Here is a 22,457-nt window from a genome sequence, read left to right on the forward strand (position 1 = left end):
CCATCGAAATTGTTTTGTTGTTGTTGAAAAGGATAATATCTCGACAACTGGAATCATATTTTTTTGTGTAATGGAGACGACTGTCATAACAACGAATGTATTTCTCTGTTTTTCGTTAGGGGCGCTGATTTAAGTACTTCTTACCTCAATTATATCCCTTTGGTGTAAATTTAGTGTGAAATATCATTTAATTTGCTTATATAGCATAAGGCAGATTTCACCAGAGTCAATTTCAACAGAATATTTTATTAAATTGTTTTTTTTATTGATAAACTCAACTAAATTAACATATTCGGCATGTTTTTCGACAAAAGATGTGATTGTACTTATATGTATGTGTACTGCAAATGGTGTTACTGCAACTGGCAAAAGAATCCGCACAAACTGAAAGAGAAATATATATTTCTTGTATTTGGTTGTTCTTAACATTTGGTGTGTGAAGTGTTATTTTTTCATCTTCACACATAACCGACACTGTTAAAGGTGTTATAAAGCATGATAGGGACACTCAAAAATAATTTAAAATATATTACTTTATTTTAACTACAAATTATTTAACTTATACATTTACTTTCTATATTTACTAATACATACTTTTGTCTCGTCTTATTACTGCCGAAAACTTATGTAATAAATCACTTTTTGTATTGTGAATAATTAAAAGCATAATAATCTTAACCTAGTATTCATCGAATGTAAAACAATCAGGTAAATCGTGTATGTTAAGGTTATTAAATAACTAGTAATAACTACATCTGATGCAGAAATAAGTTTCGTCGTTCCCTTTTTATAAATTCAAAATACATATGATGTTCAAAGACGTACAACAGTTCGATGTCAATTAAAAATTATCATGATTAAGAACATTTAAACAACTTTTATTCATTTGGAATATAGGTTTTTGAAATTTAAACAGGTAGATGAACGTCGACAACCATGCATCATTTGTAGATGTGTGAGTAACCATTATTCTGTAAATACTTACTGTGATTTGGACACCTTGTGAAACATGTCTTCGAATCCAGACGATTACTATTACATGTACCGGAACATTCTCTTTCACGAACACGTGTTCCATAACCACAAGTCGAAGAGCAGGATGACCATTCTCCCCATTTTCCGATCACTACAAAATGAATTAAATATAAATCATGATCATATTTTTCTTCCATCCCATATGCAAAACTGCGATGACGAGGCCAGCAGTACCTGCAGGACTAGTGACACCTCATTGTTTTAATGTTTCAATAATTCTATTGTTATTGTTGCTCTTCAATGAATCAAGTGTTCGAATACGAATAGAGATGATACAACGTTAGTTGAGAGCTAAAAAATAGTTCAATCGTACCATAAACCGTTACTAATATGTGCATGTTTTAAGACACATATGTCTCTTTTTGTGTTCTGGCATTTTTATCTTTGTTTTGCCTATTTAGCATTTTTTTTATCAATACAATTGACCCGATCGACAATGTCGGGTGACATATTGCTTTTCCTCTGTTTCTTTTTCTGTATTATTATTATTCTTCCACCTATTTTGTCCGGCAGTTTTCTCGGAGCCAATGGAACCAATCTTAATGATAGTTAACTATAATGAGGAACACAAAATTTCGGGTTGCAGTAGGTCTTAAGACCATAAAAAAATGGCTGCCGTTACCATGGAAACGGAACAATTGTGAAAAATTCCAGTTTTTGGTTTTAATGAATTATTTGGAGTTGCTTTAACTTAGAATCATTATATTTTGATACAATGTAGGTGCCGGGCATATACTGGTTTTGGATGATTTTGGCAATCATTGGAACTATCATGTTGCCATGGAAACTACACCAAAAATTTCCAAAATATCAAAATGCTCCAAATTTAATCAAACTCCACTGTAACGATGAGCAACATTGGTAGATGTGGAATTTGGCGTTGGAATTTCAAAAATGTCTGCCGTTACCATGGTAACAAGTCAAAAATGGTCAAAATGCTTCAAAAACCTTAAAGTGGCATTTACTTTCTTAAAATGGTAGGTCAAATCCATTGAAACTTTGATGGTATGTTCTCTCCCATGTAGCAATGTGGTATCTGCCATTAGAAATTTGGAATGGTATCTGTTACCATAGAAACCAGCCAAAATGTCAAAAATTTCAAAAATTTCAAAATGGTCCAAAATTAATGAAACTTTATATGTTTGTTGACTGTCAAGTCTGCATGAGACTTTTGAAGTTGAAATTTCCAAAATGTCAACGGTTGCCATGGAAACTGCAGATATGTCCAATATTTTCAAAATGCTCCAAACTTAATGAAACTAAATATTATTGTTAACTGGCATGTATAGATGAGACTTTTGACTTTGGAATTTTCAAAATGGCTGCCGTTGCCATGGAAACAGAAGAAATGTGAAACTTTTGACAATGCTCAAAATGTACTGAAAATTTACAGAAAGATATATTGCAATGCATCGATCTGAATTCACTGTTAAATTGTTTAAAAATGGCTGCCGCTTAGTGGCAATAGGGGAAGGGTGACATCCGCTATTGCTTGCAATGGCAATTCTAGTTAATCTTTGCTTTGCCTAAATAGCATTTTGGTATCAATAAAATTGATGTCGAGTATTTGTCAATGAGGCATAAAAATAACGACACATACCAGCAAACTAGACTAAAGGTTGCATTCTGTAATGCAGCTGTTTCTCTCGAACCACACCTCTTTTGGGGAGACACATAATATTCATAGATATGTTAATTTGTTAACGTACTGGTTCCCAGATATGATCTCTGTATTTCGTCTCATAGGGACAGAACTTGGTAATGTTACCAGTATACAAAAAAGGGCAGCGCCTAAAATTTAATTCCTAGAAAGACTGATATTGGAGGTAGTGGTAGTGTAGTATTTTAGTATAAGTTTAAACTCAAAGAAGTTCAGGACATATACATGATGAAAATATGCCGCACAGCCCTAAATTTTGACCTTTGAATAATATAGTAGCGCATATCAACTTTCCGTTATAGGAAATAATTTTTCACGTAACTTCATAGTAAAAGTGGCACAGAATAAGCCGCAGAGGGAGTTCCTAAGGGAAATTGCATTGTCTATATTAACAGAATTGCAACATACAAAGGGTTCAAATAAAGAACATACTGAATTTCACAAAATCTGGTTTATCTCAGAGATTTTAAAGAAATTAACTTAAATATGAAGTAAAATTAAAAAAACCAAATAGAATTTCAAAAAGACCTCAATAAAATTAACAATAATGTGTTATATCCTAAATATGTATTAAATATTCAACATTGCTAGAAACACAGGAATAATTTAGGAAATGTTAGGCCCAGGAGGCAAAAAAAAACAGAAAAAAAAATGCTAACCCCCTGGGTCATTAAACAGATAATTTAACTAGTAAATGCTATGATTTTATTATTCTTAAGGTCTTTTGTATAGAAAACAACAAATGTGCTTGAGTTACAATGTATGCAAAAATCAGATGAAAGCAGTCATATCTATCAAACTTTTAGGGAATTCATATACCAGACTGGTATCTCCATACATACAACCTTTGCAAATATGGTTTTTTAAACACTTCTAGTTCATATCCTAGCTAAATCATGTTAGATATATGGTAAGAGATGATACTGTTGTGACAAGAATTCTAAACTGACCATTTGAGGCAGAAATTGTGAACTTTCATTCACACAAATATGCATATAGTAAGATGTGGACTGGAGACAGAGGCAGGACTGGACACTTTTTATACTATTCACTAAATGCTGAATTTGTTATCAGAATTGTTTCAAACAGGCTCTAGACAGTTCATGTTATAACACATGGACATAAGCTGGCAATAATTAAAATCTTGTTTTCAAATTCTTTAAAAAAGTGAAACAGGGGTAGGATAAAAGTACCCTAAAAGGAAACATAGAATATATATAGTGATTTTCTAAAGGCTATAGTTCTGATAAATATGTATTGTTGTGAGAAAAAGTGTTATAGAGAGTTTTCTATTTGAATAAATGTTTGTATATGTTGCACTCTGTAAATACAGCTGTTTGTCAAACCACGCCACTTGTGGGGAGAAATATAATATTCATAGATTTGTTATTATGTTAACGTTCTGGTTTCCAAATATGATCTCTGTTCTTCATCTCATAGAGACATAACTTGGGAATTTTACCAGTATAGACAAACAGAGTAGCGCCTTAAATTTAGTTCTTAGGAAGTCTAATACTGGAGGTAGTGAAGGAATAGTATTTTAGTATAAGTTTAAACTCATAGAAGTCCAGGGCATATGAATGTTGAAAATATGCCGCACAACCCTACATTTTGACCTTTGAATAGAATAGAGGTGCATATCAACTTTCAGTTCGGGAATGAGATTATGCATAACCCTTTTCCGATGTTGGCTTTAATTATGGTCTTTTAGGCTCTGCATGGTCTTCAACATTTGTATGATTAGGTTTCGGATTTTCAAATACTTTGGCATCGATCATCACAAAAATAATTTTATTTACTAGTATTGAGTGCATAAACTCAGATTATTACCGACAGTGATGGCAGTGTTTATTTACATTCATCTTGTCGGTGGTGATATGCATGACTCAAGATACCCGGCCTGTTAGTTCATGGTCACTGGATACTAAATATGTGAAAATACAACAAATAGGAACGGTGGTAAATGATTGAGCTTCTTTTACTCATGAATCAATAACACGAGGCTTTTCTATCACTTATAAACCCTATTTATTGTTTACATCATTACTTAGTATTAATATGTACCAGTATTTGTTTTTGATATCAAACATAAGTTTTTAACAATAAATTAAATAGAATAATGCTACATGCCTTGCCAATGTATAAAAAGAAGAAGATGTGGTATGATTGCCAATGAGACAACTATCCACAAAAGACCAAAATGACACAGACATTAACAACTATAGGTCACCGTACGGCCTTCAAAAATGAGCAAAGCCCATACCGCATAGTCAGCTATAAAAGGCCCCTATAAGACAATGTAAAACAATTCAATCGAGAAAACTAACGGCCTTATTTATGTAAAAAAAATGAACGAAAAACAAATATGTAACACATAAACAAACGACAACCACTGAATTACAGGCTCCTGACTTGGGACAGGCACAACATAAATAATGTGGCGGGGTTAAACATGTTAGCGGGATCCCAACCACCCCCCTAACCTGGGACAGTGGTATAACAGTACAACATAAGAACGAACTATAAAAATCAGTTGAAAAAGGCTTAACTCATCAGATGGACAAAAATAAGTGGACGTGGCCGGGTACTTATACATCCCGACAAAAAAATGCTTGTTCTAATGTGCTTCTTTCTCGAGTGTTGTCTGCAGCTTTTGTTATAAATAAGAAAATGTGATATGATTGCCAATGATACAACTCTTTACAAGAGACCAAAAGATATAAAAAATTTATAACTATAGGTATAGCCTTCAACAATGAGCAAATATCATACCGCATAGTCAGCTATAAAAAGCACCGAAATGACAAATGTAAAGCAAATTAAACTGGAAAACTAACGACCTAATTATTGTACAAAAAAAGATCGAAAAACAAATATGTAAGACTGCAAAAAACAACAACAACTGAATTACGTCCTAGTGACAACAGCAATAGTACACATATACAGCCATGTTCAGTTCTCCTTAAAGACTTAAAGACATTTTGGTTTTTGATGACACAGTACAACACTGTCGCATTTCGAAATGTGAGACCAAAGGCTGCAAAACTTGTGCAATTTTAATTACAGATGCTGAATTTACTAGCAATTTGACCAAGAAGTCATATTTCACCAGAAGTTACGATGATCTAAATTGTAAATCGATAAATGTCGTCTACGGATTAGAGTGCAACCTTTGCGGATTGGTATACGTCGGTGAAACGAAAGGAAGGCTAAACAAACGTATGTGCGGTCATAGATCAGACATTAACCTCAATGCTAACGACATTCTATACCAGCATTTCAATCAGCCCGATCATTCCATCGTTTCCATGACAGTTCGCATTATCAAAAAGATATACCATAGCTCTAACAATCCTAATCTTTTAACGACTCTCCGTAGACAAAAAGAGGACTACTAGATTAGACAATTGGGAACTGCGACACCTTATGGTTGCAATGACAAAATTGATGGTGTAGGTATTCTATCTAGTCCTTCGTGTAACTCGGTGAATGTGATGAATATTTTCAACTCTACTCCTCGACGTAGACGCAGTCATGGTCATTGTCATTATACATCACCTTCTCTGCATGATGTATCTATTAATGACTTACTGCCATTTATACAAAAGCCGTTAGGTATTCATCACATTCGCACGAAACTTTATTCATTACCCCTTTCAAAACTTCATTCTCTGTTCAGTTTATGTTTGGAATCCACTGTTACAAACCCTCATTCAAACCAATACAAAATTACAGCTATAATTTCGGATATTGCAAGTCACAGACTTTTCAAGCCAGTCCGCATTGGCAAAGATGAAAAAGAGAAAAGATCTTTCCTTAATGTTTCCTTTGCCAACAAAGGTATCGATGGCGTCAACTTAGGCAATATCCTTCATCATAAATTAGTTCAATCGAAAATACCTCCTTATTTCAAAGACCAGTCTGTACCAATCATTTCTTATACCTATACCAAACCTATTGCAACTAAAATTTTCAATTACAAACACGTTTTGCAGGATCTCGATATTGACGACTTCAAGTCTAAACCTCCTGATTGCACTTGTGCTAGTTCCCAATTCACACATAATCCTGCTGGCCACGTTATTACCGGTGACCTCAACATTGTTAATAACACTTCTCTACGAAATGTGTTATCGAAAGGTCCGAAATATCGTGGGCCTAAATCCATCAATTGGAAATACAACTTTAAAATTTTTATGGACTCAGTTGAGGATTATGCCAGGCAATGGGCTAAGCGCGAGAAGGAAGACGTAGACACTCTTTCCGAATGGATTAAGGCAGTGAGGTCGTTGATACAAATCAGAATTAAGAAACTGAATGGGTCTATCAATGCCCATGCTACGTCAATCTTTAAAGACCCAAATGTTGCAAATCACCTATCCTACCTCCATGACAAATATGTTGTTGTTCCCGCAGATAAAGCCCCAAACAACATCGTTTTTGTGTGTAAAACTCATTACATTAACTGCTTGATAAACGAATTAGATATTTACAATTCACTTGGAAACTCAACATATACCCTCACGACAATTACCAAAGAGGAAATCCTGGATAATCATAGGTCTGTCTGTGTTCCTTTGGAATTTCAACCAAAGATGAAGAACTGGATCTGCCATCACTATATTGGATACCTAAACTACATAAGTGTCCTTACAAACAACGGTATATTGCTGGGTCTTCCAAGTGCTCCACGAAACCTCGTTCGAAATTATTAACATCTATTTTATCAGCAATCAAAAACGGGCTTCAAAGTTATTGTGAAACTGCCTATTCTAGAGGGGGCGTGAATCAGATGTGGATACTTAAAAATTCCAAAGATCTTTTAGAGTACATACAATCTAACTCTCTTTCATCGTGTAACAGTATTAAAACATTTGACTTTTCTACTCTTTACACTAGTATTCCACATTCCAAACTAAAAGACAAATTGAAAGAGTTGGTATTGCTTTGCTTCGTAAAAAAGAATGGCCAACGTAGATACAAGTATCTTGTCTTAGGGAGGGATAAATCCTACTTTGTAAAGGATCACTCTGATTCTAACAAAAAATTCTCTGAAACTGATATTATCAAGATGCTTGATTCCTTGATTGACAACATATTTGTTACGTTCGGAGGACGTGTTTTTCAACAGACTGTCGGCATTCCAATGGGAACAAACTGTGCCCCTCTACTTGCCGACTTGTTTCTTTATTATTATGAGGCTGACTTCTTGCAGAAACTTCTTAGGAAGAAAGATAAGAAGTTAGCAATATCCTTTAACTCTACTTTTTGCTACATAGATGATGTTCTTTCACTAAATAATTCAAAATTTGGTGACTATGTGGAACGCATCTATCCAATCGAGCTAGAGATAAAGGATACTACAGATACAGTTAAGTCGGCCTCATATCTTGACTTACATCTAGAAATTGGCAATGAGGGTCGGTTGAAAACAAAACTTTACGACAAAAGAGATGATTTCAGCTTTCCAATTGTGAACTTTCCATTTCTAAGTAGCAACATTCCAGCAGCACCTGCATACGGGGTATATATCTCCCAACTGATACGATATTCCCGTGCTTTCATTTCCTATCATGATTTTCTTGATAGAGGGTTGCTGCTCACAAGGAAGCTATTAAACCAAGAGTTCCAAATGGTGAAGTTGAAATCATCCCTTCGTAAATTTTACGGACGCCATCACGAGTTGGTTGACCGTTATGGAATAACCGTTTCACAAATGATATCGGATATGTTCCTTACGTCGTAACTACAATCCCCTTCCGAATTAGACTATTTACCGGATTTGTTATCACATAAGCAACACGACGGGTGCCACATGTGGAGCAGGATCTGCTTACCCTTCCGGATCACCTGAGATCACCCCTAGTTTTTTGGTGGGGTTCGTGTTGTTTATTCTTTAGTTTTCTATGTTGTGTCGTGTGTGCTCTTGTTTGTTTGTCCTTTCTATTTTTAGCCATGGCGTTGTCAGTTTGTTTTAGATTTATGAGTTTAACTGTCCCTTTGGTATCTTTCGTCCCTCTTTTACAGGTTTCTGACTTGGAACAGGCACACACATACATAATCTGGTTGGTTTAACATGAAAGCGGGATCCCAGCCCTCCCCTAATCTGGACATAGATGTAACAGTACAAGATAAGAAATAACTATAAAAATCTGTGGAGATTGGTCTAAATCATCAGATGGAAACAAATAGAAATACATCTTACAAAAATACGGGCACTTTTCACTTTGGTAGACATAATCAGTAATAAGTGATTGATATAGCATCAACAACTTCATGATATTTATGGAAACATACCAAATTATTCATAAATATCAGCAGTTTTTTTTCGAAAATTGAATAAAGACTAACACAAGGCATAACGTCATTCGAAAGAATGGACAACTTTCAACTAAACAGATTTTTTACAAAACGGTAAAACATTTACTAGATGTATACCTTGCTCAGGCTGAGTTCTGACTGTTTGTTGACTTTGATCTACAAAACAAAACAATGTAAAGATAAATCAACATAAATTACTGTAGAACTGTATTACATTTTTTCACTATCATATAATTCCTTACGTCATAACTACAAGCCCCTTCCCTTTCATGAATGTGACCTACCGCATTAGACTATTTACCGGATTTGTAATCATATAAGCAACACGACGGGTGCCACATGTGGAGCAGGATCTGCTTACCCTTCCGGATCACCTGAGATCAGCCCTAGTTTTTGGTGGGGTTCGTGTTGTTTATTCTTTAGTTTTCTATGTTGTGTCATGTGTACTATTGTTTTTCTGTTTGTCTTTTTCATTTTTAGCCATGGCGTTGTCAGTTTGTTTTAGATTTATGAGTTTGACTGTCCCTTTGGTATCTTTCGTCCCTCTTTCATAGTTCTTCTACAGTTAGATCATACTTGATATTACATAAAAAAAATCATTTTTAATCAAAAATGAAGGAGTCCAACAAATTAATCGTAACTGATCAGAATGTACTGATATTAATTTTATTGTTAATGATACTTGGTTAAATACATTTCTTACTTTTTTATATTTTGAGTTAAGGACAGACAAGACAGCGCAGGTTAGAAAAGAGATAGATAAATACAAATTAGAACTATTGAGACAAAACTTAAAACCAATTACACACTTGTGACACTATTTTATGCAGAACAAGTACGATTCAAAGGCGTTGTGTGCTATTTTGGTCACTTCGATCTTAAAGGGGAACTAGCTACGAAATATATAAAACTAGATGTGTCTAAGCGACACGAATGACCCCGTCTCAAAAAGTTGAAAAATCTGCAATTTCAATAACACCTGTGGACACAAACATAATGGAAGTCTCACATATCAAAAATAAGCTCAAAATATGGAGACGTATAGAAAAAAAGTCTTTAGAACTGTTATTTTCAACAATTTTCAAAGTTGTAAACCCTTAATTTTGGCAAAATTTAGCAGAGCGGAACGAAACTTAAACATGATCTGTACCTCATCATGTGTAACTCACACACCAAAAATCGGCCCAATATCTGAAAGCTTTTAGAAAAAAAGTCTGTATAACTGTGATTTTCAACAATTTATAAAAGTCCATAGCCCATTATTTCGGCAAAAAATGTCCAAGCAGAACAAAACTTAACCTTGATCTGTTACTCATCCTGTTTAACTCACATGAAAAAAAAATTATCCCAATATCTGAAAGAGTTTAGAAAAAAAGTCCGTATAACTGTGATTTTCAACAATTTATCAAAGTCAAAAGCCCGTAATTTCAACAAAAGTTAGCGGAGCGGGAGGAAACTTAAACTTGATCTGTAACTCATCACGGTTAATTTACATACTAAAAATCATCCCAATATCTGAAAGAGTTTAGATTTTTTTTTTATCCAATTCCAAAGCCCGTAATTTTGGCAAAAGTTAGCGGAGCAGAACGAAACTTAAACTTGATCTGTAACTCATCATGGTTAACTCACATACCACAAATCAGCCCAATATCTGTAGGCGTTTAGAAAAAGACTCTGTATAATGGTTAAACTTTGTTGCGGAATGACGGAATGACTAAATTTCGGAATTACGGAATTTTGGACAAGGGTAAAACTATATGGCACATCAGACATGACAAAATGTTTCTGAATTGACCAACTCGAGCTCCCCTACATACCATACAAACCTTTTGATTTTTTGGGGGCCTGGGAATTTTTAGAACAAAATATCCCGGCTCTGAATTGTCATAAAAAAAAATCTTTAAAAAAAAATTGAAAAAAAAGAAAATTCCCAAACAAAATTGTATTGCATTTATTAAATGCATTGGCAAAAAAATCCGGCATAGGTATAAACAGCCCCCCCCCCCACCCACACACACACACCAAAATTCGATGTGTTGTTCCTAAAACTAATAGCTTTGATCAGATGACTTTTTTTCATGAAACACTGACCGAGTCGTTAGAGATGTGTCTAAAATTTCTTTAAAATTTATGGAGTCCCAAAAAGTCCTTGACCTCGTGAATTCACTAAACTGTCAATCAGGTGTAACAAAGAGGCGGAGTTTAAATCATGGTTTTACATTAATAGTTATCCCACAAGGACGCGGTGTGTCAGTGTAAGATCACCCCGATTGCCGGAGGCCAGAGGGTGATTCAACACTGACACACCAAGTCCGACTGGGATAACTATTTTACATCCCAGCTGTTTTAGATTAGACGAAAAACCATTTACAATTTATAAAATCTAGTTTAGAACGCCACACAACCATAACAATATACTTTATATATTACTATATGATGTATACCCTTTTTGACCCCCAAACACGATGAGTAGATATCAAACAATGTCAACTCGCCCCACTTTCCAATCGGCCCACACTATATCGCCACTTTATAAAAATATCGTCCCACTCTTGTTTACCGACTTGCCCCACTTTGAAAAAGTGTAAAATCAAATTGAACAATCAGTCTGAAAACTCACTAATTAACGAAAAAGGTTAAAACCTCACTGAATAAAGGTCTGACAACTCGCCCCACTAATAAAACAATCTTGCTTCCTTTAAGTATGTCAAATTACTTTTATTTCGTATCCAGTCGTCCTGGTCTTGAGTTCGAATCCCGGCTTATACACTGGATTTTTTTCTATGTGAATTTTGATAGATAGTCTTTTCCGTATAATTAATTATAAGTTTTATAGTGGATTTGACATTCCCGCCAAAATGTTACAGAACAAAGGAAAGCATGCATAACAAAGAAACTCAAACTAGGGTGATCTGGTAGGGGTGATCCGGCTCAGATCACCCCTGTTAGAACAAAGGAGCTGGGATGTAATGAAAAATATCATATTAAACAATAGTCCAAGCTCCGCCTATCTACATGAAGTTGCAAGAACAAAGTACGTCATGATTCGTTTTAATGGAATAACATATGAATCTTTATATTAAACCATGGTTTTTTCAAAAACCGAACTATTAAGCAGATTATTACGTAAAAACTTCAAAGGAAAAAAGGCGTATTATGTTACAATAAGATTTTAATCCCTGCAGCTCACAAAAACACGTTATAATAATATAATAATCCCAGTAATAATTTACAATATTCATAACAAAATTTAATTAAGTATTAACCCGAATAATGTCAGTCGTTATATTCCGCCCATCTCCGTTTGATCTCCGATTGCTATTTTTTTCTACTGTTTAAGCATGGATTTATAAGTCCTTGCTTATATTGAGTATAGTAATCTATTTATATAGTGGATTGGTAAAATTTAAAAATAGAATCATTTGATTAATAAAACGTCCGTTCTTAAATACTTTACGCTTGTGTTTATTGATACTAATGTATACACCTCACCAAAAGTTAAGCAACACCTAAATGTTTTTGCTTCTATTTTTTTGTTTTAAAATTAAATTTGATACTGCTTTGATTCCATACATTTCGTTAATCTATTGTTAATCGACAGGTTAGAATTCAGGTACAAATTGTATTCCTAGGTACCTTAAAATACAGGTTTTATAAAGCTACATACAAGTTTTATCCTTGCAAGTTTCGTGCAATGAATTGTAACAGTTGAACGCAGACTAAATTGTGTCAATTTACGTGCCCGTAGACTAGTCAAAAGACCATTGCTGACTCGTAGGCATCGTCAAATTCGACATCAGTGGTCACTTGGTCACTGCAATAGGACTTGAGACAGTGGCGTTACGTCCATTGGTCTGACGAGAGAAGATTTCTCCAAAATCATATTAATGAACGTATCCGCGTATGGCGTCCTCGGAATACAGCATACAGGAAACAGTACATTCTTGGAACTACAGCGTTTGGTGGTAAGGGTTTGACATTTTAGAGATGCTTTTCATTTGACTGCAAAATGAACCTTTATGTTTATGATGGGACTATGACTATCAACAATATCGCGATAACATACCCGAGATATCGATGTGCCACATTTTGACTACCACAATCTTGCAACTAGACCAATATCCATTGACGATAATGCTAAGCCACACAGAGCACGCATTGTTTCGGATTATTTACGCAAGGAGGTAACTGACACTATGGCCACCCTTGTCACCGGATATGAATCCCATTGAGCATGTCTGGGATTATATTGGTCGAAAAATCAACAACAGGATTCCTGCTAGTAAGAATTAACAGGAATTACGAGCAGCCTTGATTGAAGACAGGCAAATAATTCCTGTTAGAACATTACGACGCTTAGTTCAAAGCATGAGACGACGTGTAAATGAACTTGTCCGGAAGGGTGAAAGATACACTCGATAGTGACCTAAATTTTTCACAAATTGTCACTCGAGTTTTAAAAAGAATTTTATGTATAGTGCAAAGCAAGTTTTCAAAAACGTCAGTATAAGTTGAAACTTTATCTTGTATTTTATTTTGCCATTTTACAACCATTTGCCCAAAATGAGATAGTAAAAAAATCGATAATGAAAACAGTCTAAACTTTCACTTCTCAATTAATGTTATATGTTATCTTATAAAAACACAAATTTAGTTAATTGTATCGATATTTCGATAAGTTATGAATTCAGTGAAAAATCGATTCTGGAAAATTATCAGGTGTTGCTTAACTTTTGGCGAGATGTATATATATTAAAAATTTTCGGAAACAAATCCAAGTACTGACAGGTATGCATGTTTATTACAAAATTCAACTCTATTTTTGTTTATTTGTTTTAATAGTTTAACCTCATAACATCTACATATATATTTGTACTATGGTACGGTTTTGAAAATTGTATTCACTGTGTAGCCCAACTATCCTTTACGCTTTCATTCATTCACATTATAGATCACATTTCAAACGCACACTATCGGTTTGCGTTCTCAAAATTTCCAATTATACTAATTTCACTCGTGAAAGCGCATTTTCGTTTTTCTTGTATAAATTAGGACACGACTGTAAGAGATTGACATGTGAATTGCATGCACGGTCATCATTACTTACGGTATGCAGAGAGCTTCGAGACGAAATCTGAGATATGTCATAGGATAGTTATAAGAGGATCAAAGACATAAACCTAGACATATCTTATGACAGGTCTTATGATAGCTTCGTGAAACCTGCCCCATCATGGTTCAATTTAGTCAAAACAAGCTAAGAAACATTGAAGAAACAGTTGCAAGTGAATAATTTGACCTCATGTGAACTTCAATTTAACCCCTTAGCTAGAGATGGATAACGCATACATTGTCCATGTAAAGTTACTTATAGGAAAATAATGTCAACATTGAAAGTAAAACAAAGATAAATCATTTCACTGACTGACTCGATCCACATAAAGGTGTCATACAGGTAAAAACGATGATAAATAGATTTTTTCAATCTATAATATGAATTTAAACATACTGTTTCAGTTGAATAGATTGATGACTATGGAACAGTGGTATAGTGCTTTTGCCTTTTGTTAAAATGGTATGCCAGTATTTACATTTCAATACCAAACAACAAATGTATCAGTACATACGCTAAAGTTTAATAGTATTTTTTTTTAGGTCGGGTTGTTGAATCTTTGACACATTCCCCATTTCCATTCTCAATTTTAATTTTATTTTATACATATTATGATTGATACAAAAAAAATCTTTTGTAAATAGCACTACATTCATTGCTGTACAATAAACAACATACCTGTCCTATCAGGAGACACAACGTTTCCTCTTCTTTGATCTTTGGTAAAAAAGAAAGTTTTGTGTATCATCAAATTATGAATAGCAGTTTTTTTTCTATTTCTGGGTACAGAGGTTTTTAGGCTATTTTTAATGCAGACACATTTGATACTGAATGACCCCAGACAAATAAGAACAAGATATATAAGAAAAAATAGATTAATTTATTTACATAGATATCCAATACTTCTATATAGCTATATAGATCTAAATTTAAATTGCTCGGGTTTTTTTAAGTTGTAATTAAATTCAGTGATTTGGTCTGTTAACATTTGTAGTTTAGATGTCGAAATATACTATTATATTATTTATTTATATATTTCTCTGTTCGGATTTTTTTTGTATTCATGTGAACGAACTGTTTCTTGTCACATAATGTTGTACCGGTATATTTTACATTGCCATATAAGCGGGAGGCTTGGTTATCCATTAAACAAACCAGGTAAACACATGTTTTTCCCCTCTGTTTTGATTTGTGATCCTGATCTGTTTCAGTTAAATCGATTGATGACTATTGAACAGTGATATAGTGTTTTTGTCTTTTGTTAAAATGGTATGCCAATATTTACATTTCAATACCAAACAACAAATATATCATTACATACGCTAAAGTTTAATAGTATCTTTCTTTGGTCGGGTTGTTGAATCTTTGACACATTCCCCATTTCCATTCTCAATTTTAATTTATTTTATACATATTATGATTGATACAAAAAAAATCTTTTGTAAATAGCACTACATTCATTGCTGTACAATAAACAACATACCTGTCCTCACAGGAGACACAACGTTTCCTCTTCGTTGATCTTTGGTAAAAAAGAAAGTTGTGTGTATCATCAAATTGTGAATAAAAGTTTATTTCTATTTCTGGGTACAGAGGTTTTTGGGTAATTTTTAATGCAGACACATTTGGTACTGATGACCCCAGACAAATAAGGATAAGATATACAATGCCGTAATAATTTTGTTTTCTTAAATTTAAACCTTTGATTTTAAAAGATGTATGAATAAATTTTATTAGTCGTGAGGTTATGATTTTGCCGTTTTATTAAAACCCTTCCCATTTTGAATTTCATTACAGTTTTTTGTTATCTTTTTTGTTTAAAAAAAATATGTAATTAGTTTAAACAAATATTTTTTCTCAAATTAAGTGTCAACCTTGAACATATTAGCAACAGAAGTACCAAAGCAAATCAAATACAGTACAGCTATCTTTAATTGCATACCTCTACGAGACCTTTCACACGTATGACCACATCCATTGTAACAACATATTTGCCCGTAACAATCCCTGTCATTTGAACACTGTTCAACACATCGACGCTGCAACCTAGATGGACATTCATTAGATCTTTCTGTTAAAAAAACAATAAAGCAAATGATGATGAATTTTCTTTTGATAGAATATACTAGTATTCCTCGAAACTAACCAATTATATATGTTAGCAAAATCTAATTACCTTTATCATATGATGAAGGTCATACAAATAAGGGATGTTTTTCATTACTATTGACGAGTAATTTAGATATGCCATGTAAATTCTACACTGTTTGGTACTTGTTTCTCGTGTAGTGTTGTCTTATAAGCAATATGCCACCCCTTTTTATTCAGACAATAATCATCGAAGACTATTACAGTTACAGAAAAGGGAAAAATAAAGAAACGTACGCTCATATTTTTGTCTAGCAAAATTGGAGATCCCATTTTCACATTTTTCGTTATCGTTATAGTGTTGCCTTAAAATAACACTCCTTTTGTAGCATTCCCTATCGTATATCAATATACGAATTACTGTTATCATGGTTATATGCGAATTTTGGTTGTATAAAAATATGACTGACTTTATTTGACACCAATATTAATCCCCGTAGATCTAGTAACATTCATGAGTTGTTCGTTTTTCGTTGCAAATTATATCTAAATTGAGTAAACAATTTGATAAGGTAAGTTATGTTTCCGTAAATTGTGGATACCAAATACGAACTACATTGTGAAAACAATTCTCTTAATCTTGATACATCATATTTTACAGCAAATATGTCGTATAGTTTGTGCTTTCAATTGTGGTATGGAAATAAAATATAATAATGTTTTTTTTTATCTTAATAAGTAATATCAATATTATTTGAATGACTTTAAATAAAATGGTATGATGATTTTTATTTTTTTGCACGGACATAACTCTACTGTTATTTCTATTGAACTAAGTCAAAAATATACAAATGTTTGTTGTTCTTTGATCTGCAAAGAAAGAAAGGCGTTAACATTTTCTTTTGTTTCATGTGTTGCATTATGTTGTAAATAATTGTTTATTTCTCTATACAGAGGTTCTTGGAAAATAGCGCAAAACTCTTTCTGTTGATTGACCGAGGGCGAAACGTACTGTACAACCACTCAAGATATAATGGTAAGATAAAAAATAACACAAAGACTCATCCAAGTTGTTAAGACATTCATAACGACTATAAAACTCTTAGAGGAATCCGTGGAATTTTCGTAGGGAATAACTCAATTTCACTACTTTGAACTATTGGTTTGATAGCTCCTTGTGAATAAAACCCTTTATCATGTCTATAAAGTTCATCATAGAAGGAAATGCAAGCTCTGGAATATCCTTTCAGATCGAAGATTTTTTCTCCTTAGACATGCGATGCCGAGATGTTATTACGCAGGAACGGAAAGTTAACAATCGCGAAGCCAAAATCATTCCTTTCGTCGTTAAGTTTTGTTCTATACCGACCGGATACTAACAGTAAAACTGTTGTTACAAGGGTATTCAAAAGTTAAACTTCTTTTGCCTTTTACGCATTATATTATACAAACTAATTATTTGTTACCCAACAGTATGATAATTAAATTGGTTTTATTGTAATACAAATTACGTTTACTTGTATCTGAAATATACGGTTCAGTGAAAATTTAATGAACCGATCTGTTGTCTGCATCATAAAAAAATGTTTAATATTATGAACACTGTTTTTTTTTTTATAAATTACGTTAGGTCAAACCGTTGTACCCCAAGACAGATTCATTCTAACAGTTTTAGTTTGGAATAGTGTTGAGCAGTTTATTCTATTTGCTGTTGGAAGATTCTAGGGTACGACTGTTTGTGAACAGTTTAAAATACTATTAGGTCATTTTCCTGAGATTATCATTGTTTGGAAGGGATTTGAAATGCTGAATTTGCACGCTGAATGAAACAAAAAAGATCATTGATCAAAAGATATATGTCTAAAGTATTAAAAGTGTATTCTATCTAGTCATCTTTTTGAAATATAAAATATTACAATAAACACATTACATCAATCAACTGGATAAAAAGACCGAACAAAACTTTGAACACAATGTAACTCATTTGCAGAATTAATACCTGGGTCTGGCAGAGGTCTTCTTTTTTGTTGTACTGGATCTGCAATGAAAAAAATCTAATGATATAATAAATAATATGAGGCCGTTAGGTTCATCGTTTAAATTGTTTTTTTCATTGTTGGGCCTTGTATAGCTATGTATGCGGTATGGGCTTTGCTCATTGTTAAAGGCCGTACGGTGACCTATAGTGATTAATTTATGTGTCCTTTTGGTGTCTTGTGGAGAGTTTTCGCATAAGAAATCATACCACATCTTCTTTTTGATATTAAATGCATTCTTCTTCATTATATCATTCAACATTTTTTTATTATTTTTCTACTTATAATATGTTATTGATTATTAGAATGCAATGCGTTGTTAATGGTTTTAATTTTATGACGTCTGGTCTTGATAAGAAAAGTAAAGGGTTTTGTGCAATCAACTTACTAAAAGAATCCCCACTATGTTAGGTATGTGTGGAAGTCATGCTTTTTGGACATCTGTGAAAATTACTGATCTGGAGACATTTATGTAATCTAAATATCAAAGACCACCAAAACATGTTGCTAATCAATTGAGACACAAACACACAGTAGGTGTTAACAAATAAGGAATAGAGACCATAATTAGTATTACGTTGTGTCGATTTCAGTTATTTCGTCATAAATCATTTTTTGTCAGGAGCACATCTTGCTAATAGAGTTCTTATATGTCTTCATACCTAAAATCAGACTTTTGTTGTTTTCTTCTTTTGAATTATCAAATAATATGTCATACCATACATGATCGTACAATTTTTATTGTACGTGGATATTTGTCTCCTTGGCAAATATTACACTTGCTCTTACCTTTATATTCATTGTTAAAATAAGATGCCTGTTAAGAAATGTTTAATTTGGTAAAAGAAAATGTGGGCGAGAACTGCTTTTGATTCTTCTCAAATACACAATCATCAAAAAGGCTACTAGTGGAGTGACAAATCAGGAAAAGTCGCTTAGTTAAGGAATTTAATGGACCGAAATACCTCACGGCTGAAAATGCACATGAAGATAGAGTTACCATTATACTTTTATTTTAGCCCTGTCGTAGAGTTTTCCAACGGTGCAGTTTTTTGTAAAATTGCGAAAAAGTGTGACTTTCCGATTTTTTTCCTTTTCATTTTCAAAAACGGGATCGTTCATAACTAATTCCTGAATGAAGATATCATCACAAAAGTTGTAATCAGATGAAACAGTAATGTATCAGCTTTAATTTGATATCAAACTTTCTTATCATATGAACATATGAATTAAGTGGATTGGACGATTTTCAAATGTTTATGTCATTTTTTACAATGTTACCGTCTGACAAAGTATATAACATTTCTTATGTATATCACCAGTGGTTAACATACACTATTTAACATACACTATAACAATATATCATTTTACCAGACCACGGTTTGCGGAAGTAGTCAAGAAGACAATATTATGTTTTTCAGGGGTTGACAGGATACACGTGCACGTGATCGTTGTTACATTTTTGTAGTTTCAACTTCAATATTATTATGCAAGCAGATGTAATAAACAATGATTTCATACATTATTTTTTTTTGGTTTACACTCTATATAGGGCTTTATTTATGATCTTATTCCAGAGCGCACAATTCTTATTCTACATATTTCACCTTTATCAAAATTAGGAAATCTGTTTGGTCGTCCCATTTTGTTGTAGGGATGTTTAGATTAAGTGTCGAGTTAATATGTATATTATTTTGTGTTGTCTGCGAGAAAAAATCATTTTTCTGATCTAGTAACTAAATTCAAAACCGATATAGATAATGTTAACATATATATTTTATTGAGCTGTGTAAATTAACCAGAATGCGAATGACAACATGCACCTACAATTCTTTTGTGTGTTTCCCGTTTCGGTAACACATGACATTTGCGCGGGAACTTCTTACATAAACATCGTTTTTGGATTATTGAAACATGTGAAATGTACTGTAACAGTTATTGATTTTTGGAGGTAATGTGATATTATTTATTTTTCAATAGTACATAATTTTACGTCAGGTTTGTACACATTAAGTCTCTGGTCAGTGGCGGATCTAGGGGAGGGGGATTCCGGAGGTTGAACCTCCCTTTTTTGTTGACGATCAATTCATTTGGATAGGGATATCAGTTGGAACTGACCCTTTATTCTGGGTTAGGATCCCTTTTAAAAATGGCTGGATCTGTCTCAGCTAGTCAAGTCAGAACCGAAACACATCAGTGGCAGATCTAGCCATTTTGAAAGGGGGGTCCAACCATGTCCCCATTCAAATGCATTTATCGCCCCACAAAAGGGGCGATTCCAACCGGGAACCCTCCTGCTGTATCCGCCACTGCACACTACTCAGACCTATGTTATTTAGTGAGTGATGCGAAAAAACTCAATTTACATTAGGTCCCCCTTTTTGAAAAATTACTAAATCCGCCTCTTCTTATCCTGGGTGAGGTCCCCCTTTAAAAAAATGGTTGGATCTGTCTCAGTTACTCTAATCTAAACTGAAACACATCAGGGGCGGATCCAGCCATTTTGTGAAAAGGGGGGGTCCAACCATGTGCCCATTCAAATGCATTGATCACCCCAAAAAAGGGGCGGTTCCAACTGAAAACCCTCACCTGGATCAGCCACTGCACATTACTTGGACCTATGTTAGTTCGTTACATGTAATTACTTAAGTGATGCGAAAACAACTCAATTTACTAATAAACTTCCTTATTAAAGAAACTTATATAAAAGTAAACATGTTCATTATATTTTGCTGTGTGAAATTGCTTATGCGGGAAAGACCCATTACAACCCGACCATAGAGGAGACAACAGCTGAAGGCCACCAATGGGTCTTCAATGCAGCGAGAAGCTCCCACACCCGGAGGCGTCACAACAAACCCGTTCTAGAAATAATTTGTGAATGAAATTGGTAAATACAGTTATTCTTGATCTTCATACAATTTAAGGGTATTTCCAAATAGTCCTAAATATAATGCTTTATGCATCTGAAAAGGGTTGAAAATAACACTGAAAAATCATTGTTTTTCCTCTAGCATAGTTTGTACGTGCAGTATAGGTGTATTTTAAAGGCACAACAGTGAAGCCGCCGTATAATACTTCAATCGAACCGATTTACTTTTTGAAGTTTAATTACTATACTATATATAAAAACATTAATTTTCGCAAACCATTTAGGTCACGGAAATTCCAAAATATGGCATCAGTAAGGAGAGTTGTACAAATAATGTGAATACACAGAACCCCCCATCCAATTCATCTTTAACTAAAAGTATTCATCATTTTCTATTTTATATGTACTAACAATATTCCATTTTTCTATCATTTGGATTAAAATGTGCAAAAATCTGAGTTAGAATAGGTTGAATGCCCAAAACAAACATTCCCTGATTGTTTGAAGCACTGTGGTGCCGATGTAAAGCATAGCAAGCCTCAAAATAAAGCTCACGCTTCACAGGAATAATTAAGGAGAGTTTTATAAATAATGTGAATACACAGACCCTCAATCCAATTTATGTATTGCTAAAAATAATCAAGTGTTCATCATTTTCTGTTTTAATTCTGCTAACAACATTCTATTTTTTCTATAATTCCATTTGAAATATATGAAACCCCGCAATGAAAATAGGTGGCCTCAATGATGTCAAAGCAACCCAAAAAATTTCCGTTAATATGTTAACATCTTGAACTTTGACCCTGGGTTCAAAGGGTTAATAAACCGATTCACAAATAGAGATATCCTTTCGCTCAAGTGAAGTATACAGGCAACTTCGTTAACAGAAATATATACACACTTTATCAGTAATATATTGTCATGCTTCTGCATATCCAGGTTTTTTTGTATGCTGAACTTCAGTCAAATTCAATTCTATACAAACTTTATTACGTAAAGCTATAGGAGTAAGAATATTTTTTGCGCCAATTTAACCGTGACCAGCATCATTGTCAGTATCAAAATTGTTTATCATAATCATTGTGAAATTTCACTGACATAGGGTTTATTAATATAGAGTAATTTTGGTAAGTATGGCTTATTTATGTTAAAGTTCTCCAGATGTGCTTCTCTAGACATCTTTCACGGTCAGTTTAATCCCATTTATCTCAATATTATCCCCGATGACAGAAATGTCAACCCGACCTATTCGTGTCAAAAGTGAAAATTTAATCTTTTTGATGAACTAATTCCTTCTAAAACTGTACATGCATTATTTCTGTATTATTTGAT

The 22,457-nt window shown here is 33.6% G+C and overlaps 1 protein-coding gene across 2 annotated transcripts in view; it reads right to left on the reverse strand.

Moving 5' to 3' along the window:
• Positions 1-243: 243 nt before the first annotated feature.
• LOC139512745 (neuroendocrine convertase 2-like) overlaps positions 244-22,457 on the reverse strand; it is a 63,519-nt gene continuing 41,305 nt past the window's right edge. For both annotated transcript variants that reach the window (XM_071300609.1, XM_071300610.1), the window contains exons 22-28: positions 18,217-18,255; positions 16,072-16,200; positions 15,613-15,651; positions 14,808-14,846; positions 9,134-9,172; positions 986-1,126; positions 244-384 (exon numbers count right to left, since the gene is read on the reverse strand). In XM_071300609.1, coding sequence (XP_071156710.1) covers positions 284-384; positions 986-1,126; positions 9,134-9,172; positions 14,808-14,846; positions 15,613-15,651; positions 16,072-16,200; positions 18,217-18,255 — 527 coding nt within the window. In that variant the 3' untranslated portion in view covers positions 244-283. The remainder of the gene's footprint in view (positions 385-985; positions 1,127-9,133; positions 9,173-14,807; positions 14,847-15,612; positions 15,652-16,071; positions 16,201-18,216; positions 18,256-22,457) is intronic.

The sequence above is a fragment of the Mytilus edulis genome, chromosome 2, assembly GCF_963676685.1.
Source record: "Mytilus edulis chromosome 2, xbMytEdul2.2, whole genome shotgun sequence".
In the NCBI taxonomy this organism is placed as follows: domain Eukaryota; kingdom Metazoa; phylum Mollusca; class Bivalvia; order Mytilida; family Mytilidae; genus Mytilus; species Mytilus edulis.